The sequence below is a fragment of the Mustela erminea genome, chromosome 7 (genome assembly GCF_009829155.1).
Source record: "Mustela erminea isolate mMusErm1 chromosome 7, mMusErm1.Pri, whole genome shotgun sequence".
Classification (NCBI taxonomy): domain Eukaryota; kingdom Metazoa; phylum Chordata; class Mammalia; order Carnivora; family Mustelidae; genus Mustela; species Mustela erminea.
In genome coordinates this window covers 126,143,709-126,168,839 of record NC_045620.1, presented here as the reverse complement: position 1 = coordinate 126,168,839, position 25,131 = coordinate 126,143,709, and the positions used below count along the sequence as shown (strand labels likewise).

At 39.9% G+C, this 25,131-nt stretch overlaps 1 protein-coding gene across 4 annotated transcripts in view; it reads right to left on the bottom strand.

The window, feature by feature from the left end:
- The window catches only part of LDAH (lipid droplet associated hydrolase), a 107,600-nt gene that overhangs the window by 43,243 nt on the left and 39,226 nt on the right, over positions 1-25,131 (bottom strand). For 3 of the 4 annotated variants that reach the window (XM_032353204.1, XM_032353205.1, XM_032353206.1), the window contains exon 4: positions 19,539-19,708. In XM_032353204.1, coding sequence (XP_032209095.1) covers positions 19,539-19,708 — 170 coding nt within the window. Of the gene's footprint in view, positions 1-8,293; positions 8,372-19,538; positions 19,709-25,131 lie in introns of all 4 variants that reach the window. The other variant, XR_004288008.1, reaches the window with a different exon arrangement.

Genomic DNA, 25,131 nt, shown 5'->3' with positions numbered 1-25,131 from the left:
CAAGGTACCCATCACGGGCTTTCAGGCTACGTGAGAGGGAGCACCGGGAAGGCCCATGGCTGGAGGCCCACGCTGGGTGCGCGCCAGAGCAGCCCGCTGCGAGGGACTTCCGCCACAGACGCTGTCCCAGACAGCACTCCCAGTTTCTCAGAAGTCAAAAGGAAGCCTCAAAATATGGTTTTCTTGTTACATATTAACTGGTAAAAAGCAAATCCAACAGTCAGAGCAGCTAAGGCTCCAGGAGACAGAGATTAAAACTTGGGAAAACAAGCAACTGATTCGCAGCAAAGGGTTAGGCCCAAATAACTGAAGTTCACACAGAAGCCCCATTACCAGCTTTGCTAATGGAGCAGCTACGGATCTGTCCTCCTTTCAGATCAGGAAAAAACAGAGATGCATCAAAGACGTATCCTGACTTATCTTCTCCCTCCTGGGCCTCTGAACAGGGTGCTCCTCCTCCCACTGACTCCCAGACACACCAAGTTGTTGAGGGTCTAGGCCCCGGGGGTCTCCCTGGTCGGCCCAAACCTGAGTTAGTTTCTGAGTCCTAAAGCTGCAACACACTGAACTTTTGAGAACTCAGCTTCCATGGAGCTCAGGGAGAGGCCAAGTGCCCCTGAAGGCCCTTCCTTACCTTCTCTAACAGGGTTGGCTGACACCCCTAAGAGCCTACAAACATTTCTGCTTTTAAGAGTATTTGGCATACGAATATGATAGGTCACTAACGTTATTAGTTAAAATGTTCCATGGTGCCTGAGAAAGCTACATGATGGAAATGGGCACCATATACTCTGTTACCAGCTCAAATTTCAGCCAGTCATATACATATGTGTGTGTGTGTGTGTGTGTGTGTGTGTGTGTAGTGTATACATACCCCTACCCTATATATGAGAGAAGACAGAGACAGAGACAGTAGAGTGTGAGGGTGGGTAGAGGGAGAACAAATAATAAAGCAAATGAAGTAAAATAAAACAATCATAAATGTGCGTATACTGTATATGGTTTATTTTATTCTTCAAACTCTTCTGTATGTTTGAAAGTGTTTCCAAATCAAATGTTCAATAACAAAGTACAGTCCGTCACCGCCCTCTGTCCCCGAGCCATGGCACTTCCAATCCCCTTATCTTGTTCCACTCTTATCAAGGCAGTGCCCTCTGTGACCATACTAATTTCTGCATTGTTTATATTTATTACCGTTTCTCCTTAGCAGACTGTGAACTCTGAGAGGGCAGAGCTTCTTCTCTGCTTTGTTCACGGGTCCCTTCCTATCACAGGTCCTTGGTGACAGTGCATGACGCCTAGTGGACTGATGAATGTAGGTCTGGCTGAGGGGCAGTGAGGCTTCCAAGATGACCGCCTCATCCAATACCCCCAAGCAACAACTCCTCTCCAAGCCCAGCTCAGGACTGTGGGTTTATTCTGTATAGAAACCAAAGGAAAGAGCTTTCTGAGCTGGGTACGCAGGCTCAGAGAAAGGCAGGGCAAAGGGCCCACAGGAAAGAGGGATTAAATGAAAGTCCAAACACTAAATGCTGAAACTCTCATGTGCAAACACCAGCCTCTCCTGCTGTTTTGCTCTAATGATGCTGCCCTTAAGCAGATTAGGAGACTTTTTTGGAGAAACTGAATGGCTCTAGAGAAAAACCATACGAATAGTAACACTGAGGAATAACACACACACACACACACACACACACAATGTCAGGATACCTGTCCAATCACCCTGTAGGGAGGACACTCCCACACAAAACCTCCTGGGATTTTCAGTGCTTCATTCTTAAAAATGAATAGATAACAAAGGAATTTCAGACATTTAAGCAAACCTTCCACTGTACTAGACAGACCAACACAAACAAAACGAAAAAAGGAAGTCAGAATCAATCGTGATAGTGCTGAAATACAGTAAAATTCCAAAAGTTTGTTCTCCTCAGATAGAAAGAGAAAGCGAGTGAGCCATGAAACAAAAAGGCACTACGAAAACGGAACAAAGGACAAGAAATTATCTTAGAAATTCTTTTCATGAAGGCTGAAATAAGAAGTTTAATTGTATAAATTACAAGAAAAAGTTGGGAAAAAATTCGGTATTTCTCACTGTATAGAACTAAAAAGAGGAGGAAGGGAGAAAGAGATTGGTAATTAAAATAAATCAAGAAAATCAATTCTGGATGTTTAACATGTAAAGAATGAGAAAACAAGGAGGAAAAAAATACGGGAGAGGCTTTTGGTATGTAAGGATGCCAGTTTCCAAACTAAAGAGGATAAGCAGCCGAAGGAATGTCATCATAAAATGTAATAATGGGGATGAAGTGCAGATTCTAAAACCATCCAGAGAAGAAACAAGAAAAGAAAGAAATCAAAACTCCAAGTGGCATACTTTTCAACTGCAGAGCTTGAAGAACCCGAAGTCAGGCAACCAGCCGCTGGTACCCGTGGAGGAGGAGCGTGGGGGTGGCAGACTAGCTTACTGCAAAGCAATCCCCCTGCCAAGAACAATTAGAAAAGCTGGAGAAAGGTTTTTTTTTTTTTTTAAAGTGCCTTTGAAAGCATCAAAGGCAGAAGAGGCCGAAAGGACCAAAATCCTAAAGAAAAAAGAAACTCAAGAGAGGTGGGTTCAAATAGCTCTTATTTACCAGTTGGTGAGAAGTAGCTAAGAGGACAAGAAGCTGGGTTTCTAGAAGTACACTATGGCTCAAGGGTCAAAATATGGGCCTTTGGTGCCCATTCAAAAAAGGCACCCAGGCTTTCAGTGGGAAATACTACAGGCTTACCCCCTAGAAGTAGTGACCAACTGGACCTAGACCAACTCTCACCAAGGCAGTGTTGATTCAGCCCGAGTCCGGATGGCATTAACGTGTGATCAGTCCTTACTGTAATTGCTAGTCAAAAGCAAAAGGAAATTCTCCATGGAGGAACACAGAAGCTTCATACTGTCTTAGCAATTTTTCATATATAACATCAGGAATTCAATTAAAAAAAAAAAACACCTGACTAAGCAGCGATGGTTCTTCTTTTTTTTCTTTTTAAAGATTTATTTATTTATTTATTCATTAGAGAGAGAGAGAGAGAGAGAGAACAAGCAAGCAAGCCAGTGAGCGGGGGGAGGGCCTGAGGGAGAGAAACTCAAGCAGACTCCCCAGTGAGTACAGAGCCTGACATGGGGCTTCATCTCATGACCCATGAGATCATGGCCTGAGCTGAAACCAAGAGCTGGATCTCAATCCACTGAGCCCCTCAGATGCCACAGCAGTTCATTTTCTGTGTCAACTTGACTGGACCATGGGGTGAACAGATATTTGTGAAACACTATTCTGGGTGTTTTGAGTGAGATAAACATTTTAATCAGTAGACCAAGTCAAGCAGAGACTGCCCTCCCTGATGTTGATGGGCCTCAACCAATCAGAAAGGCTGAGTAAGAGGGAATTTCTGCTGCTGCTTTTGTTTTTCTTCTGCTTTTGGGCTCTAACTGAGATGTCAGCTTTACCTGGGTCTCAAGCTTGCCGCTTTGACCTTAGAACTTATACACCATCTGCCCTACCGGGTCTCCAGTTTACGGACGACAGCTCTTAGGACTTGTCAGCCTCCAGAATTGTGTCAGCCAATTCCTTATAGTTAATCCCCTTCTGTATGTACACATATAGGTACACACATCTGTTTCTCTGGAGAACTGACTCATATACAAACATACTGAGGGACAAGATGAGGCAGCCAGAAACAAAGAAGGAAAAAGAAATGTGACCGCAAGAAACTTGGATATTGAGATGATCAGACACGACAGAATTTCAAGAATTGGTGACAACAAAAATGATAAAATGGAAAGTTCATAAGCAAAAATTACAATAACTGAATTGAGGCTGCAAAAGGTGGGTGTAAAAGGAGTTTACACATAGCTGAAGGGAAGATTGGTGGACTGAAAAATAGGTCGCAGAAAATACTGAGATTGAACAGGGAGAGAAAAAAAGAGTTATTGTTAAATTACACTTCAACCTAAGGGGGAGGGAAAGAAAACCTTAAACATCTAATAGGAAAATCAAATAAATATGCAATACCTATAATACAAGGTAGAGTATAAAAGAATTAGGAGAAAAAGGTTTCAAAGGAAGGATAATAAAAATGACTGAGAAGAATCAGGGAACGAGTTCCTGTAGGAGTCGGCATCTAAGATGGTTTCAGAAGATGGATGGACGGCATCTGCTGGGCGGCGGTAGGAGGAGCCAGAAAGGAAGTGGGCAAGAAGAAATACTAACAGGGAGGAGGGGGTACTAGGGATGCACAGAGCAGGTGCAGAGACCCTGGTCGAAGGAGACAGAGGAGGCCATCTCCCTCGGAGGACCTTGAGGAGAACTCCCCTGACACCCAGATAATCACAATCTGCCCCTGAGACTTTATGAAATCACTTCTGAATCGGCATCAGCCAACAATGATATAAAATGACGTAAGCCCTTAGAGCCTTTCTCCTCCGCAGTGGGGCTCAAGAAGCTCCTCAGCATGTCCCCAAGGGTCCTGGGCTATGAAAAAGGAAAAGGCTGTCTCCCTAACACTCAATTTAGTTTACTACAGAAGCTCCCAGAGCTCCACTGGTGTGGAGATAAATTAAAATTATTTGTTGAAATGGAGTTTCTGGACTGTCTACAAGCTTCATTTATGCAAGCTCCCTCTGGTCTCTGTAGGACTGATACTGGGAAATGATTTACTGTGTGCTTCCCTAGGGACAGGTTGCCAGAAATGATGCTGGCCTCAATCTTTATCCATTCATCAATATACCTTTCTGACACCTGATAATCTGGCTTCTTCCCAGCCGAGTGCAATTAGCCTGAACTGGCTTGGATGCAAGATCTCAAAGCAACCACATTTTATTCTCATGAAGCATCTTTCATTTAATGCCTGCTAGGGTTTTTCCACTTCAGGGACTTTTTTGTGGCCTGTGTTGAATATTGTTCACAGATTTTCCGTAAAAGCAAGAGGGGAGGGTAGAACAGCCTCAGCATGCAGGATAACCATATTAGAGAGCCTTTTCCTTCCTTCAGATCACATTCAACGTTCTCATCGTCACACACTGATAGACCTAATAAGAATCTTCTGGATAGAAGCCACAGAAGAACCACCTCACAGAAATGTGTTCATCTGTGTTCATACTCTCGCAAGCTAGCTCTTCTACGCTCCATGCACCAAGGCTCTGTGAATCTGCTCTTCTGTGAATGCCCAGTTCACTGGCATAATGAAGTCGAAATGTGGCAAGGTATGAGCTCTATTTTTCAGAAGTGTATTCATCTAACTGTAAGGGCATTCACAAAGATAACACTCATTCATACCCCAGAGCCGCTTAGAGTCCTAGCCACTATGAACCTCATGGTCTGATGATGGCTCTACTGTTCTAAAAAAGAACCCAGCTCATTGTAGCAGTATGATGATGCAAATCCCAACCTGTGTGTGTGTGTGTTTTTAAAATCAATTTTTTTTTAAAAGGAGCTATATATTTTTTTTTTTTTTTAAGATTTTCTTTATTTGACAGACAGAGATCACAATTAGGCAGAGAGGTGGGCAGAGAGAGAGGAAGGAAAGCAGTCTCCCTGCTGAGCAGAGAGCCTGATGTGGAGCTCGATCCCAGGACTCTGGGATCATGACCTGAGCCGAAGGTAGAGGCTTTAATCCACTGAAGCCACCCAGGCGCCCCTCAATTTTGTTTTTTTTTAATCACATTTAAATAACAGTCACGAAGAGACCATCAAAAGACATACCTATCATGGGCACTTGGGTGGCTCAGTGGCTTAAGCCTCTGCCTTCGGCTCAGGTCATGATCCCAGGGTCCTGGCATCGAGCCCTGCTTCAGGCTCTCTGCTCAGTGGGGAGCCTGCTTCCCCCCCTCTCTCTGTCTGCCTCTCTGCTGACTTGTGTCTCTCTCTCTCAAATAAATAAATTAATAAAATCTTAAAAAAAAAAAAGACATACCTAGCAATAATCCCAATTATTCTAGGAGTGGGGAGAAGCTTGTTAACAAAAAATTGCCAGGAAGGACAAACATCTAGCTACTTGAGTAGAGGAGGAAGAGTAGGTAAGATAAGGTAAGAGGCGAGGATTGCTGCTATTGCTAAAGATGCCGCAACCAACCGGGTGCCACTACCAATCTCAGAGGGGCGTTTTCCTGCAGAAAAACCATGACGGTGACCTTACCTTTACTTCTCCCCTTTTATTTTTTATCTAGCACTGTGTAACAAACAACCAAAAATTTTCTCTCCTGAACCAGCTTTCTGTTATGAACTCTTGCAATCACATTGGTTGTTTTTTTTTTTTTTTTTTTTAAACAGAGAAAGTGTATAACCCCTAAATGATTAGGACAGTGAAGAAACATATGCCGTTTTAAGGGCAATTTTAAAAATAAAAAGTAAATAGAAAAAAAATCACCCTGACACTCACCACTCAAACACAATCACTATATTCATTTTGGTAATTTTATTTCAAGCTTTTAAATGTATGTTCTTTTAATACAGTTGTACTCATATATTCTGTATATATTTTAACACCCTTTACATTTGATAATTTATGTTCTACAGTGTCTTCTGAGAATATATTTACGATACTTGCACATTCCATACTTAACCTTTTCTTTGGAGTTGGATAGTAGGGTGTTTCCAACTTTTATTACAACAAATATCTTTTGTACATGAGTGTTTTCCTATCTTTGAGATTATTTTCTTAATATAGATTCCAAAGAAAAGAATGAGTAGGTTCAAAGGGTTTGGAAAATTTTTAGAGGAATTATTTTTTTTTCTGATAACACAAAGTCATAGTAAAATAGCAGAAACAATGCAGGGTCTCTACCTCTAATAACCCTTACCTCTAACCCGAGAGGTCACCATTATAAGGCACCTGTTGTTGACTTGTTCAGACTATCTAAAAGTGTATACAGAAGTATATCACAACTCTACATTTTCCTTTCAAATACTGCAATAGAAGCAGCTCATTTTGATTACTACTGAGGTCCATTTATCAAGCATTATTAAATGCTACTATATATTCAATAAGCAGACACAACCAAGCACTACCATATACTAATTTATTAAACACTGTATCATGCATTGTGCTAGGTACATATTTTTTGATAGATTTTATAAGCCAGCTCTTCTTCAGTAGGAGCATGGACTTTGGAGCCAAACACACATGGATTCAAATTCTAGCACAGGCACTTTCCAGCTGTCTAACCCTGAGCAAGTGACTTCTGTCTTAGGTCTCAGTTTCCTCAAGTAGAAAATGGGAACAGGAGCCCATCAAAGACTTGGTAAGACCCACAAATGACAGTTATGGTGATATAATAATCATCAGAACAAAAATAGTTTGTAGTTTAAACTTTAATCACTCTAAAAATAGTTTGTAGTTTAAATTTTAATCACTTCAATACTAGAGAACTAAGTATCTTACATAAATTTTTACACCCTAATAAATAACAATGTAAAAACAGTTCAAATTTTCACATTAAATAAAAGTTGAGAGGGTGTGCTGTATTATCCTCTGGTCTAAACATGGAAACTCAAGGGACAAGTTAGTTAGGTTTAAAATGACCTACATAAAATCATGATCTAGCCATACTTTTCTTTAAGCGATTTCACATTCAGTTTTAAAAAGCTACTCTGTTGAGTTATGAAAGCAATTTATGGTACATTTCATATGTTAAGTCTCTCTGGATACTACACTAATTTTCAGAATTACATTGATTTTTTACTTTTTCTCCTACTTACTAAAACTTAGAAACATATATGAACTTTTATAATTGGAACGAAAACTTTTAAACTAAAGAAAGATGTTGCAAACCAGCTGTAAAAAAAACATTTTGGGGACAAAGAAAATCTGAATATGGACTATAAAAGAACTACCAATAATTTTGTTAGATGTGATAACGATATGGTAGTTATGTAAGAAAAGGTCCTTTTAAAACAAGGCACAATGAAGTATTTATGGGTGAATACCATGAAGCCTACAATTCACCTGGAAGAAAATGAGGTAAAGATAACAAAATATTAGTAGCTACATTAATCTGGATAATGGGTTCTGGAGATTCATTATACAATTATTTTAATTTTTCTGTTTTAAGTTTTTCATGGTAAAAATTTTAAATGATCAATTTAAAAACGAGTCTTTTTTCCCTTTCTGTCTGTATCAGCTTAGATAGCTGTATTCATGCTTAGCTGAGAGGGGTTGTTACTGACTATACCTTTAAACTGCTTCAACACCTCCCCCAGGCTATGTCTGAATTTTCCATCCTAACAGCAAGCCCTGGGTGATTAGCTCAAGGCCCACCTACAGCGGACTGATGACTTCCATCACCAGGAGAATATTCTCAGAATTTGATACAATGCCACAAACACAGCTACTTCAGTGCCTAGAGACATAATAACATAGACATAGGTTTGCTGGAATGCAGAGGACCAATGCAAAACGTAAGATTGAGACTTTGCACACAGAAGAACGGGGCTTAAGTCAGTTTCCACTGACAGACTTCTGCTACCTTGCTACTTAAATCTTGGAACTTAAGGCAGCAAAGAAATGAGAATGACGTACATGGGCCCACCCCAGGTGTGACCTTGACAACTCAAGGAAATGAGAAACTGCTTCTTGGTAGCATTGTTTCCCTGAACAATCTGGATATCAGCACCTTTACTCAAGAGGGTCAGAGTGGGGGCGCCTGGGTGGCTCAGTGCCACTTCACAGTGCACTTCACTGTAATGGGGAGACCCTAGAGAGAGTTGAAGACAATGAAAAGCACTACATGCAGTCTGCATGAAGTCAGCAAAAGCTTCTCAAAAGCTGCATCTAACCAGAGATAGAGCAGAGGAGTAGCCAGGCAAGAATGTATTCTTTGGGGGCACCTGAGTGGCTCAGTGGGTTAAAGCCTCTGCCTTCGGCTCGGGTCATGATCTCATCAGGGTCCTGGGATCAAGCCCCGCATCGGGCTCTCTGCTCAGCGGGAGCCGGCTTCCCCCTGCCTCTCTCTCTGCCTGCCTCTCTGCCTGCTTGTGATCTCTCTGTGTCAAATAAATAAATAAATAAAGTCTTTAGATGTGGTAATACAAAAAAAAAGAAAAGAGGGTCAGAGTGCTTGTGGATCAGATCACAGGCAGAAGGAGCTAGAATATGTGAAATAGACACAAAAAGAATGTTCCTTTAGAGAACCTGATTAGCGTTCCTCCTGCTTCCAGGGCGTGATGTGAGAAGACAGAGCTGACAGACCAAGGGCAGATTTAATTGTCCACAGCATCTCCACACATCCTGTGCCCCCAGCTTTTGGAAGGCCTAGGTTGGTGGCTCCCCAGCAGGAGCCAGAACCACGTGGGGTACTTGTGAGAGAGAACGCGGATAGTGTGGTCCCAGCCAGAGAGAGGTTCAGATTCAGAAGGTCTGAGTAGGGCCCGATAATCTACATTTCTAACAAGACCCCAAGTAATGCTGATGTCGCTTTGAGAAATGCTGGCTTAGCTATCCGAATGAGCGCCTACTGTTGTCTACTACATTCCGCTCACACCGATTCCCAGGCCAGGAAGAGGAGGTGCTAACGTGTGTGCGAGCATATGTAAGGTTTTCTCTGCCTCACGGCCACTTCACTTCACTTGCCTTCCTTGTCCTTTTTTTTTTTTTTTAAAGATTTTATTTATTTATTTGACAGAGAGAGAGATCACAAGTAGGAGGCAGAGAGGCAGGCAGGGGTTGGGGAGCAGACTCCCCGCTGAGCAGAAAACCCGATGCGGGGCTCGATCCCAGGACCCTGGGATCATGACCTGAGCCGAAAGCAGAGGCTTAACCCACTGAGCCACCCAGGCGCCCCACCCTACTTGTCCTTTTAAACACATCTCACTAACTCTTAATACACCGAACCTGCGAGAAGATGGGGGAAATTTTCCGTATCGGACTGGATCATGGATACACCAATACTAAAATGGTTCAATATTTAAATCTGAACAGGGCTCAAAAACACTCAGATGAAATGCATTAGATAAAGTACTAAGGATTAACATGCATGAAGAATGTTTTATTATAAACCCCTGTTTTCACTTTCTTGCAGCTTTCCAAAAAATTAGCCCTTTGTGGTGAAATTTTCCATGCTTGGTTTCAGCCCAAAGGTGATTTTTTTTTTTTTTTTTTGCTAAGTTTGAGAAAAATATATTAAATAGTTTTTGAGTTATGAAAAGATGAAAAAAGCCCACACAATTTTTCCACTTTGAAAGCAATTTTAGGATTTAAAAAAAATATGCAGATGACTAAAACATGGCTGAAGTCGCAAAGCTGAAACTTTCCATGTGTTCGGCTTTCAGCAAGGTAGTCTCCTGGGTAATTAGAAAAGATAATGTGTGTGCACACACACAAACAGATAAATATATGCATTTAAATAAATGCACAAGTGACTGGCAAAGTCACATTTCACCATATTCAGTACAAGCCTTCCTCAGAGGAGGGGACTTATTATTTTCTGCTGGGAGCCTTCCACCAAGAAGGGTAGCTGTTGACTGCCTGACGCTTGTGGTTTTCATGTAGCAGGGGTCACTGGTGGCTCCCGAGGACATTAGTGTGGCACTCCTCGGCACTGCATCTCCAGAATCATCCACTTCTTTTCATACTCCCACTCCCCTGCTGCCCCCAGCTCAATTCAAGGATTCTGAATGTCTTCTGAGTTCACTTTCTGTCCTTGGCCCATGACTCAACACCAAGTCCCTCTATCTTCCTTGCTCTAGAAAACACACACATGTTCTCATTTCTCCGAATTTTCTCTGAAATTCCCCCAAGAGCATCAACCTGCTTCCCACTAAAGCCTTCCTTGTGTTATTTGAAGAACTCAAGTAGTAAAGAAACAGTAGTAGAAATCTTATGTTTGGGTCAAATAGGTTTTGGTGGTTTGTTACAGTAACTTACTCTATCCCATCTACAATCATCATCTTCCTAGCTACTTAACCTGGAAAACAAATAATGGGAAAGTCAGACAACAGGAGGCAGAGTCCTAGTTGTGTCCCTTCATGGCCAACTGACATGTGGGTTAGACACGCAACTCCCACTCAGTATTTGCAAAATGGAAGAGTCAGCTTGTCACGTGACCTTGTTACATGTAAACATGTTCTGTAAATTTCAAATGACTGTTGGCTATAATTGTTCGTAATGACAATACATTAATTTTAAAAACTGTTTCAGGTTTCCAGACTCAAGTGAAGAACCAAGTTCAGGGAACATGTATCAAATGAAGACCAAGTTAAATCACAGAAACGTTTTTGCAAGGATGCAGTCAAAGATTAAGAAAAATTTCACTTTCCTAGTTTTCCTGGGTGCAGATTTAAAAGATAAGTAGATGATGATGTTCTTCCAACCAATGTTCCTGACACCTTTGCAGCAGCTTTCTCTGAATGGGCTATTCCCCTCAACATATGTCGAATTCTCTCCCACTTATAGGAAAACATGTTCTCTTGACCAGCTTCTTCCTTAAGTTATAATCTTGTCTCCTCTACAATGGCCAATTCCTGGAACACAATTCATTTATCACCTAACTGCCTGAGGCCCCCTTCTCCCACTTCTTCACTAAAAGTGTTCTCTTCTGGGTCATTAATGCCCTTCTGATTACCAATACCAGAAGCTTTACATTCTCCTTGAACTGAACCCTGTTATCCTGTTTCACTTATCTACTGCTAATAACGTACCATGCCGCCAGCTTATGGTTTAAAACCACAGTGATTACTCTTTCTTATTCTGTGGGGTCAGGAATTCAAACAGGACTCAGCTGGATTTCTGCACCATGTGTCATTGGCTGGGGTCCCTCCCTGGGCTGCATTCAGTAGCAGATGGGATAGGCTGAAAGGTCCAAGAAGGTCTCACCCATATCTGGTGCCTCATGATCCCCTTCCGTGGCCAGCTTGGGCTTTTTCATGGTGTGGTGGTCTCAGGTAGTTACACTTTGTATATGGCAACTGGCTTCCAAGAGGAAAAAACCAGAAACTCCCAGTCCCCTTAGGCCTGGAATTAACATCACTTCCACTGTATCCCATTGGTGAAAGTCACATGCTCAGCCCATATTCAAAAGAGAAGGGAAAGAGACTTCATCCCTTGAGAGAAGACTGGCAAAGATTCCATGGCCATCTTGATTTCACCACAAATCTACACCCTTCTTGATGTTCTCCTTCTCTCCTTTTAGCATGTGGTACACTCTAGTCTAGGGTAATGGCTTTCATTCCTTTTTTTTTTTTACCTTGATTCATAGTAAGATATATACTCTACACTGTAATCTAGGATAATCAACACACCCCATAAAAAGTGAAACAGAAGTTTCATAATATAATCCACTCTAATATTTTCTATTCTATTTTATTATATATATTTTAAAATGCTATTTGATTGTTCACAAACATACGCTTCTCTGCTCTGAGGAGGATGACACTTTGCAGCCTCTTGGATGGCAGACTTGGTCATATAACTTGCTCTGTGTAAAAGCTGTGTGAGTGGGACAAATGTCACCTCCAGGCAGAGGTTTTAAAATGCAGTGGGTCATTCATTATTTCCTTTCTATCTTCTGCCATGAGACTGGAGTATGCCAGACAGAAGCTACTCCTTTAAACCGGAATCTGGAGTAGGCGTGCACAGTGCACAGTGAGAGGTACATGGTAGAGCCAACCCTCGAAAGACTTGTATCATGAGCAGTAAATAAATCTTTGTTGTTAAAAGCTACTGACATCGTGTTCGTGTAGCACAGCCTACCTTACCTTGACTGAGCCACTGGTTGCAACCCACTGAGCTGACTTCAGAATTCAATAAAAAACAAATGTAGTCATTACTTTGGAAAATTACTATACCTTTTGCTTCTTTCTCTTCTTCATCCTCCTTTCTATCAAATAGTCATTCTCCTAATATACATCTATGACGTGTTTCTCTTCTCTCTTAATAGGTTCCCTTGGCAAATCTCAAATACTATCTTATTTCTCATCTGAACTAATAATAACTTGCTTATCATGTGGCTGTTAGCTTCTTATTCTACACACTCTCTCCAATTCACTCTCCTTTTTGGTGAGAGGTTAATATATCTGATTCAGGACTATTATCATTACAGGTCCCTCACTGGCTCCTTACTGCTCAGGATATAGAGCCCACATCCACACTGGGGACAAATTTTTTATCCCCACTTTTGTCAGCCTAGGTTCTTACATCCCACTGCCCCCTGCATGTATCCGAATCAGACCACTCACTGCTTTTTTCATGTGGCCTATGATAAAAACCATTTTTTTCCCATACTGTTCCCACCGCTTAGAATATATAACAACCCCCTATCACCGACAACGCATCAAACTTCCTATTTATAAACATTTCTAAGTATTGACTCAGTCTTCTTCCACTTAAATACGAGCTCTTCATGAAGGTTTTTTTCCTGATCTACCCAGTTAGGAGCCATCTTTCTTCAAAACTTCAGAGCCTTATGGTAGGGACTTCCTCATTTTGTCTTCTGTTTCTTATCGGTTAATCTAGGGGACAGGGCTCTGGCAACAGTTACTTTGACATATGAATGGGCTCCTACTCTTTCCCCTCTCTCCAGTTTGTCTTGTCTGTTGAAGACGATGCAGTGATGTTACACGAATGTTTATCACAAACATATCAAACTTTGACTGCAGACATGAAGATTCATTAGAATAGTTTAAGTGCACCATGGTCTAAATAATCTCATTGTTCACAGAATATTTGATTTTATTTATTTCCCTACTGTAGATAAGATGTAATCCAAAGTCAACATACACATGATCTAATATGCTATTTTAAATCCTTCAGTAAAAATTTTCAAGCTTCTCAGCTGTATCTGTGGTTTGTGTTTTCAGTCTCTCAGATTTTGTATCTAAAACACCACTGGGGACCCAAAAGAAACAAACAAACAAAAAAGCTCCAAGCAATAACAAAATCTATGTACTTAATTTCATCAATTTTACTCTTGTTTATGCATTTAAGACCTGTTCATTCTCACTTGAGACAAAATGCTAACATGATTATCTGTCTTCTCTACTAGCAGCAAATTATATTAACAAATTGTAAGGAGGGAAGAGAAGTGGGAACCAAAAATGAGGGAGAAGACACTGAAACTATAAAATAAACAGACAAGAGAAGTGTTTTTTTTTTTTTTAAAGGCACTATCACCTAAGAAATTTCAGGACATAGGCAAAATATCCTTGATTGTATTTTACTACAGTATAGTAACATTAACAAAATGATGTCCTTGAATCACTAATTCCTCTACATCAGTATGCATTGTTGAAGAAGAAAGATAAGTAAATAATATATTTTAGACACATTTTATCCAACTGGATAAAAGAGCCTGGTGCTTAAAAAAGTGAGTTTAAGTAATCTGGAAATTTCATTTAGACAGAAGATCGTTTTGCCAACCAGACAGACAAAGGAAGCTCTATGTTATTGTGCATTTTCCCCAAGAAACGCCAAACGATATAAAAAATTAAGTTTTTGAAGGACCTGCTATCCCTGGAAGGGAATGAAGTGTTTTCATAAAATGCTATATAAATACTTAGAGGAGAATAAAAGTAAAATTACTTGAGATTCTCCTCACAACTCGGTGCAGAGTCCACTTAAGAATCAAGGTCTTTCAACTTCCAACCTTGAACTTTATGCAGACAATTTACTGGCAAAATCAGATGGCACAATTTTAACACACAGAGGACCAATGTTTTTTTTTTTTTATTTTTTTTTAAAGATTTTATTTATTTATTTGACAGAGAGAAATCACAAGTAGATGGAGAGGCAGGCAGAGAGAGAGAGAGGGAAGCAGGCTCTCTGCCGAGCAGAGAGCCCGATGTGGGACCCGATCCCAGGACCCTGAGATCATGACCCGAGCCGAAGGCAGCGGCTTAAACCACTGAGCCACCCAGGCGCCCCCAGAGGACCAATGTTGAAGGAAGATTCTAAATAGTGGGGATAACACTATCACTTTTTTGTTCCAGTTATTCCAGCTCCAGCCCCCAGTTGCTAAAGCAGCATTCATGGGGTCTCCTGCTCCTTGAGCTGCACCATAATGGACCGCATGAAACTCCTTGTATGTAGTCCAGGAGATACCATGCTATCTGCAGGCTCTGCTATCATCCAAAGTGTGAAAGAGCCATCAAGTATCTTCTTAGACTCTCTTGATACCCACAGCTAATATAAGTGTACCCCACCCCTGGATTCAGACAGAGCTGAGGCTGCATCCTGCAAGGGACCTTGCTCTCAGCTCTCATGCGTGAAATGAAAGACGAGACGAGATTGCTTCTAAAGCCCATCTCAGTTCTAAGATCCTATGAGTCTAAAACTATGTTATTACCAGTCACGATAGATACTATTGAACGGTCTTCCAATAACCTATTTTCTTGGGCTTCTTTTAAAATTCTTTATTACTGGACATTACTGTCAGAACAGGAAGAATCTCTACAATTCTACGTACCAAATTTGCTTAAAGAAACAAAAAAAATTCGAATAACAGATTTTTGAAAGAGCCAGTTTTCTTAATATTAAAATATAGGTCAGATAATATGTCGAAAGTATGTAATAAGTCTCTTAAAATGATTTTAAGACCAAAGTTTCCTATAATTAGTTATAAAAATATTGTAAAGAACTGAACCAAAATAAAACCAAATAAACCAGCTACTAAACTACACATATGTCTTCAAAATCTTATGGGAGTCAAATATTCCAGTAAAAATAACAGAAGAGATGGAAACACAAGTTTCTTATTATCACACTTCATATGTTATAAAACATAACAGCTAACTTATTTTTGGCAAAATGATTAGGGATTGCAACACTCTGGCTTACACAAACTTACTTGATTGTCAAACGCATCTGAAATGGAGCGTGTCAATGCTAACTTCAGGCACGCAGGCACTGTGCCGTCTGAGAGTAGCCCAGAGACACTGAAGTTTCAACACTTCAGCGGGGATCACACCACTGATATTAACCGGGCCAGGTGTTTAAAGAGGGGTGGGGGGACTTCAACAATGCAGTTAATTGGAACCAGACAAAGCTTTTGAATAATAATAATAATAATAATAAAAAACCATACAGATGTTCACCCTCCTCCCTGGGTGACCTTTATGGACAATTTATTACATGCGTTATTTTCTAGAAAACACCCTTTTAAAGAAAACACAGTTTCGTATGTCTCTCTGAAAGCTCTATAATCGTGGTATGAGCTATGCCTCCACGAACAGACTACGTTACGCTCATGTTTCATTTCCCTTTCCCCTTTTCACCACGGTTCCTGTAAGGGCGAGAACACCTGGCAGGACAGCAGTAATGAGAAAGCTCGAAAGCAAAAGGAGTTATAAGAAGCTGCATTTCCTTAAGATGCACTGTACTTCTTCCCCAATAGATACGTGAGCGCATGCCAAAAAGGAGAGATGGGTTCAAACCAATGTGTTGAACAACTTTTTGCAAATATGCATAAGAGAAACCACGCGGTACATGCAGAATCAGTGGGAAGCAAACAAAAAGCAAAAGGACAGATCAGTGATTAAGTTAATAGACTGTGAAGGACTCAGAAATGAGCAGTGTATTTGTCAGGGTTCCCCAGGGAAAAGGAACCAATAGGATATATATGTGTGCATATATAGGAAAGGGGATTCATGAAAGGAAGTGGCTCACATGATTACGGAGGGCAGAAAGTCCAACAATATGCCATCTGCAAGCTGGGAATCAGGAAAGCCTGTGGTAAGTATGATTTCGTCTGAGTTCACAGGCCTCAGAACCGGAGGAGCTGATGGTGTTAAGTCCTAGAATTGAAAGCCAGCAAACCCAGAGCCCCAATGTCAGAGGGCAGGAAAAGATGGATGTCTCGGCTCAAGAAGAGAGAAGTTGGGGGGTGGGGAGAGGGAGGGAGAGAGAGAGAGAGAAAGAGAGAGAGAGAATCCCCATTTCCTGAGTTTTGTTTTATTTGGAACCTCAGTGGATTGGAGGATGCCTGCTCACAACGGTGAGAGCAAATCTTTTCTCAGCCTACTGATTCAAATGCTAGTCTTTTCTGGAAACATCCTCAAAGACACACTGAGAAATGTTTTACCAGCTAACAACTGATAACCAGTCCCTCAGCCTGGCCCAGCTGACACATAAAATTAACCATCACAAATAGTAATGCTCTCCTCATTACATACATGCAAGTATTCTTTTCTTCAAAGTTCTTTTTTTTTTTTTTTAAGTTTTCAAAACACATGGGATAACTAATAACCCCAAATTGTATTTCACATCAGTTTGCTACATTTTACTGGACAGGACCAACTCACCTCTTACACTGGGAAGTAAACTGGGTATTTGAATTTCTATGTATCTGTATGCTTGATCGTGTACTGCACAAGTGAAATACTAACTGGTAGTGGTGGGGTAGGCAGCTTCTGACATGACTCTCACTTCTCATGCTCATGCTCCAGTGTGTTCTGCTCCTCTTTGGTGGGGGGCTGGACCTGGGGACTTACTTCTAACAAATGGAATACTGTACAAGTAATGGGATGATTTCTGTAATTAGGGGAGAGTCTGTGACTTCTATCTTGCCAGCAGACTTTCTCTGCTTTTCTACCATACTTCCTCTAATGAGGCCAAGTTAGAAAGACCCACATGTTAAGGAATTGACGGTGACCTCCACCCAAGGGCCACTAATGGACCAAGGCCCTCAGTCCAACAACCCTCAAGGAACTGAGTCCTGCCAACAACCATGTAAGTGAGCTTAGAAGCACATCCTTCCCAATTCCCATCTTCAGATGAGACTACAGTTCTGGAAGACACCTTAACTGCAGTCTTATGAGAGACCCTGAAGCAGAGGACCCAGCTATGTTGTCGCCAGATCCCAGACCCACAAAAACTGTGGGAGGATAAATGAGTATGGTTTTATGCCTTTACATTGTGGGGCAATTAATTACACAGCTGTACAACTAATATGGTTCTTAACCTAGTGACTGAGCCAATGATTCCACTGTCGTTTCCACCGTCATAAGAACAGCTAATACCTATTAGGGAACTTTTAAGGCCGAGGTACCATTCTTAATTCTCCCTTGAAGAACATATATTATCCCGATTTCACAGATGAGGAAATGGAAGTACAGAGATATTCAGTAACTTGTCCGAAGTCACACAGACAAAATGCACAGCAAGTATATGAACCTAGGTGCCTTGGCTCCAGAGCCAGGGTTTTTGGCAATTGTGCAGACAGAACCGTGGAATGGCAGGGCTGGGAACTACAAGGTCATCTCATCACATTAGAGGAGATTTAGAAGGGAAAAAAGAGATCAGGAGCCATGCAAAATGCTAAAAACAAAAATAAAGTCTCCTTTCCAATTAAGACACCTTTTCTATGGAAAAAGAAAAAGAGTAGAAACAATAATACAGTGAATGGAAAACAATCTTGAATTTATTGAAATCACACTTAGAAATGAGAAATACATTTTTTATACCCAATAAACGAAAATTAACAACCTCCATTCGGTATTAAAACCCACACCCAGGGAGGCTATAGTTATATGTTTCCTAAGGGCAATTGAAAGTGAGACCTAGTATGCCAAACTGGTAGGAGTAGAAGAGAATTTCCAGGGAGCTCTGAAACTCCTCTCGAGACTTTCATCTTATGGAATGAGAAAAGTCAAAATCCTAGGACACAGAGATTCCAGGAAGGAATCACTTCCTATCTTGCATTCAGATTACGAAGTTAAATAGCATTCCCTCACACTCCTATACAATCGTAGTTATCAGCCCTGTGGGTTCGTGTGTCTTCCACTAGACTTTGGACTCTCTTACTTCAAAGACTACCTTACTCACTGGGATATCCTTAAAACACAGCTCAGGGCCTGACACATGGCCAGTGTTCAATATGTGTTTGTTGAATCAAGAAATAATTTATGTTGTGAATTGCATCTATTCAATAGATCCTTTCAATGGTACGTGTTCATGAGAGTAGGAGTTTCCATTTTGTTTTGAAATCTCTTCTAGCTCACTAGATGTCTTGGGCACTTTAAATAGGTCTTTTTGTCTCCAGTATCTTACATAATATCTGACACCCAATGGGACCCAATCATTTGTGAATGAATGAATTGAATGTCTCAAAAAGGCTGCGAACCTATAGAATGGAGAAGGATCCAGGCTTATGACTAAATACAGATTTAGTGTTCTGTAAGGACAGCTGTTTGTTTACTGATGACGATGATATTGCAAAATATTTTCTCAATAAAGACAGATTCTTGTCGAGGTCTTAGCTGGTGACTATTCTAAAATATCCCTTTATAAATGACAAGTTATATGCAACTTCAGAATTCCAGATAATCCTAGATTAAATGGCACTCATCTGGAAAATTTCTACCTCCTTCAGTATTATTTTTTGAAACACATGGAAACTGCATGAACATACACTCACACAGGCCCACAGTAATATGGATAAAGATAAAGGCAGCTATAGAATATCCACCTGTCTGTTCTACTTATCAGTTAAACAAGAGACAAAAGAGGGAAGGAAAGCTGAGGAGGCTTTGCGCAAGTGCGAATCTGACACCTACAATCACCTCATGAGGCATACTTACTGGGAGTTCAGGAGCAAGCTTCAGAATCTCAAGGTTAATATGGCAGCCTATGGAATGGCCAATGACCACAAGTTTTGTTTCCTTTGGCACATGAGTTCTCAAGAAAGCTAGCTTGTGTTCCACTTGACCTTGCAGTCCGTAGATGTCGTTGATTTTTTGAGCATTTGAATCTAAAAGCAAATATATGAATATATTATCACTCAGTAAGGGAAAGTAATAAACTTACTGGGAAAACAATCTACAAACTAACAACAACTAACTAACAACAATAGTAGTTGTTCCCATTTATCTAAAGCCTATAATATTTTAGCTACAGTGTTAAACACTTCATTTAAATTACATCAGCAAGTCTTTAAAACAGTCCTGGAAAGGATGAAAATCCCAAAGCTCATAGACATTAGGTGATAGACTGACAGTCACACATCGATGAAGGAAGAATGGTGAGATTCAAACCCAGGTCTCTCTGGCCTCAAAATCCATGAATTTTCAATAGTCCATGAACTATAGTTAGCTTAGGCCACTAGCTCTCAAACTTGATCATGTATCAGAACCTCTACAGGATATAGGAAAGCAGTAACTGCTGGGCCCCACCACCAAACTCCATGATTCAGTAGGTCTGGGTTGGGGCTGGAGAATTTCTAAGTTTCCAGGAGATGTTGATATTGCTGGTCCCAGGACCACACACTGAGAACCGCTGGTTAGGCTATTTTATATTATTAATAGACAACTAAGAAAACCCATGACACTGCTTCATTATTTTAGATAATCTTTGTTTGTTGAAGAACTTAGACTGAAGGGCTTAAGGAGAAATGTTGTAAATTGTTCCTTTTAACCAGCAGTCTTAACCTGAAATATCCTTTCTTCCTTTCATAAATGAACTGTCTTCTGAAATCTTCAAGAGCTAATTAAAACTTTATCTAGCTAATCTCCAAGAAAAATGAATGAGCCTCCCTTTGTGCTTAACCAGTCTTCTCCACTCTTATTAGAGCACTTTATCATACTTGTATAATTGTCTGTTTATTTCCTCTCGTAGCCTGTGAGCTCCTTGGAGGCAAGGTCCACCTTTTCCTGTGTCCTCTGTGATGAGCACAGTAAATAATATGGAGTGAAAAAAATGAACTCACTGGACATTCTCTGAGGATGCTGCCAGCTCTGGTATTCTATAAATATGGGAAATTCCAATAGATTTTCCCTACACACTTGTAATATTTCAAAATATCACAAGGTAGTAAATTGGTCATTAAAGTTTGAAATACTGGAATACTAAAATTCTTGCCACAATGTCACTCATTGCGAAGGACTGCTCTTCAGTTTTATCTGTGCATGCTCTTTCCAAATCCTTCGGTGCTCAGCTCCCCTTGTTAATCTGGCTAACTCCTCTTCATCCTTCAAACTCCCAATGGCTGTTATCTCCTCTGAGAAGCCATTTTATGATTCAGCGGGTGAGTAGTAAAGTAGCCTTCCTTTCAGCTCCCCCAATACCCCATGTTTATCTTACCACACTACTCCTAATACATTCCTACTTTACAATTTATGTCTTGCTTATCTCTGTCCCCCAGTGCCTGGCATACAGTTATTGAAGACCTTTTTACTGAGTCAGTGAGGCTTAGTTCTTTTTTTTCCATGGTATTACTGTCTCTCGGGTAAGATGTGCTCTGTACTTACCCTTCTTCCTAGGTCAGCCTAGAATCCATTCTTCATTTAACAAAGAATTAAAACAGAATGGGGGAAGAGAGAGGATCTGGAAATCTGACTTTGACAGGGCTCCTGATAGCTCCAAATGCAAATGTTCATTGAATATAAGAAGACATACAAATGGCTAACAGACACATGAAAAAAATGTTCAACATCATTAGCCATCAGGGAAATGCAAATCAAAACCACACTGAGATACCACCTTACACCCGTTAGAATAGCAAAAACTGACAAGGTAAGAAACAACAAATGATGGAGAAGTTGTAGAGAAAGGGGAACCCTCTTATACTGTTGATGGGAATGCAAGTTGGTGCAGCCACTTTAGAAAACAGTGTGGAGGTTCCTCAAAAAGTTAAAAATAGAGATACCCTATGACCCAGGAATTGCACTACTGGGTATTTACCACAAAGATACAGATGTAGTGAAAAGAAGGGCCACATGCACCCCAATATTCATAGGAGCAATGTCCACAATAGCCAAACTGTGGGAAGAGCTAAAATGTCCTTCAGCAGATGAATGGACAAAGAAGATATGGTCCATATATGTGGTGGAATATTACGCAGCCATCAGAAAGGATGAACACCCAACATTTGCATCAACATGGATGGAGCTGGAGGAGCTTATACTACGTGAAATAAGTCAAGCAGAGAAAGACAATTATCATACGGTTTCACTTATTTGTGGAATATATGGAACAGCATGGAGGACATTAAAAGGAGGGGAAAAATGAAGAGGGGGAAATCAGAGGGGGAGACAAACCATGAAAGACTATGGACTCCGGGAAACAAAGAGAGATTTAGCGGGGAGGTGGGTTGGGGGACTGGTTAGCCCAGTGATGGGTATTAAGAAGGGCATGTATTTCGTGGAGCACTGGGTGTTATATGCAAACAATGAATCATGGAACACTACATCAAAAACTAATGATGTACTGTATGGTGACTAACGTAACATAATAAAAAAATTAAAAAAAAAAAGAATATTACACTTGAGTAGTTTATGGTCCCCTCTTAGTTTATCTGTTCTGATCACTCCACATAGAAGGGATCATATTATTTTCAGATACCCCAAAACAAGTATCTATAGTTCCTGCAAACCAAATTCTTTATTTTTCACAAAATAATGTTTGAAAATGTCAAAATCTTCCTTTGACTTCCTTTCACCAGGAATTGCACTACTGGGTATTTACCACAAAGATACAGATGTATCTTTTCACTACAGATGTAGTGAAAAGAAGGGCCACATGCACCCCAATATTCATAGGAGCAATGTCCACAATAGCCAAACTGTGGGAAGAGCTGAAATGCCCTTCAGCAGATGAATGGACAAAGAAGATATGGAATATCTTCTTTGCGGTGGAATATTATGCAGCCATCAGAAAGGATGAACAAAATAATGTTTGAAAATGTCAAACATTATTCACTGGGACAGCATGGTGTAGTAACATCCTGGGTATTGGAGACAAGATAAACCTGGGTCTAAATCCCAGTTGAGCACCTTATTAACTTGGTGGCTAGAGCAAATCTTTTAACCTGGCTTCAGCGTCCTCTTATCTATAACAGAGATAATAATTCCACCCTCCTAAGAGTGTAAGCATAATACTTTAAAATCACATAGCACAAGTGTCTGGCATAAATTATGAGAGAAATGAAAGTTATGGCTGCTATCATTTCAATTTCTGTCATTTAAGTCCTCCCTCAAATATACACCAAGAACATTTACTTGGATAGTGCAAAGAAAGAAAATGAGCTAAACGTAGTAAACATTTTAAAACTTCACTGACACCATAAATAAGGTTCTAAAAGATTATATTTCAGATGAACTTTAATGAACATTGTAATTCAAAAGATTAATCAAATGAATATTTCAGAAGTAAATCTGGCTTTACCTCTGGGAACTGCTTAGTAACTTTCCAAGATAAAGAAATTACTTATTAGCATCTGCTGTTGTAATGAGGTTAGAGTAGAAGACGACACTTTCTAGGAATAATGACAGCAAATATTAAATGTGCTATCTGGACATTATTTTACTAGCAAAAACTAAAGGTTAAAGGACTATATACCTCACTACATATTTCATGTCTATGATTATTTTAATGTACTCTGAAAAAATGCTTGAAATCATTAACTTACTTTCCATAAAATACAGTAAAAAAATATTCAGTTGTACCCAAATCAGAAGAATAATCTAGAAATCACTTGAGCCATTCTTTCCATTGAAAAATAGGCTTCAAGTTATAATCGACTAAGTATGTTTGAAACATAATATTTATCAAGAGATCGTCTTAAATATGATATTGACAATTCCCTTTCAGAACCTGACCCTATTTGGGGTGCCTGAGTGTTTCAGTTGGTCAAGTGTCTGCCTTTGGGTCGGGTCCTGGGATAGAGCCCCCAGTCGGGCTCCCTGCTCAGTGGGGAGCCTACTTCTCCCTCTTCCTCTGTAGCTCCCCCTGCTCTCTCGCTCTCTCTCTCTCTCTCAAAAAAAAAAAAAAAAAAGAAAAAGAAGAAAAGAAAAGAAAAGGAACCTGATCTATTTTTCAGATCCAGTTCTATGGAATTTACTTTATAGCTTACTTATTGATTCTGGAGTTTATTTCAAAAGGTACATATAATTTGTTCCTGCTTATCTCATAGAGGAATTAAGTAATACTAGTATTCCACATCTACTCTTCATCTAGTTCAAACTGATTGATCCAGTTATTAATATTTGGTCAATTTTGGATCAAAATATTATGCATTGCATACAGTTTCAGGACACAGGTATCTGATAACTATTATTTCATTCTATTTCACATCAACTAAATTGACCACTCTGACAGAAAACCATGACTAAATGGCTGGAGGTGACTTTGAAAATACAGATATAAATACAATGTATACTTCCCTTATTTTCAAGGAGTTCACAATCTAATAAGAGCTAACAAATAGTTAAAAACACAATTATAAAACACTGAAATAAGTAAGATCTCAAGCATTTCCTTGAGAAAAGAACAAACTTTCATTGCATCACAACTGAAAGGTAATGCCCCTCTGGATTCATGAAAACTACTGTGACCGTCTCCAAATGAACCAAGATAAATATCTAGAAAATATTCTTTACTAATGCACATTACTATAAATGTGTAACTTTACATACTTGAATGCAATCAGATGGCCTAAATTTAACAATACACACACATATATGTATGTCTAGGTACATACGGAATATAAATGCTTAAGTTTTACTATATATTATCACATAAGCAGTATTTATTTACAAGTCATCTGTGACCACAGAACTAACGAAATTGGAGATTAGTGTACGTGAGCCTTCCGCTAGGACTGAGTCTGCGGACAGTAACACTCCAAATCTCATACCAGAATTTCTCAACTGGTGAACTCTCCCATCTGGCCCCCATAATTACTCCAAAGCTGTATCTTAATAATAACTTGATTATTATTAACAACCTACATGTGGAGATTAAAACATAGGCCAAAAGGCTAAAAATAGCACTTCACATTTTAAAGAATGCTTTAAGGAAGATATATATATGGTTTACTCTTTAGGTAAAGCTTTAAAAACACAGAACAATATCATATGCTGTTCATCACATACATGTCACTAAAAATATAAAAAAAGAAATGAAATTTACCCTAAATTTATGACAGTAAAACTGAAGATAGGACCTAAAAAATGGAATTTTATCAGAGTTCCCATTTGGTTAACCAGTAAGTTAAGCACCTGACTTGATTTCAGCTCAGGTCATGACCTCAGGGTTGTGGGATTGAGCCCCTTGTTGGGCTCCTTGCTGGGCATGGAGCCTGCTTAAGATTCTCTCTCTCCTTCTGCCCCTTTCCCCCAATCTCTAAAAAAAAAATAATAACAAAAATAAATGTAAAAATGGGACTTTTTCTGTATT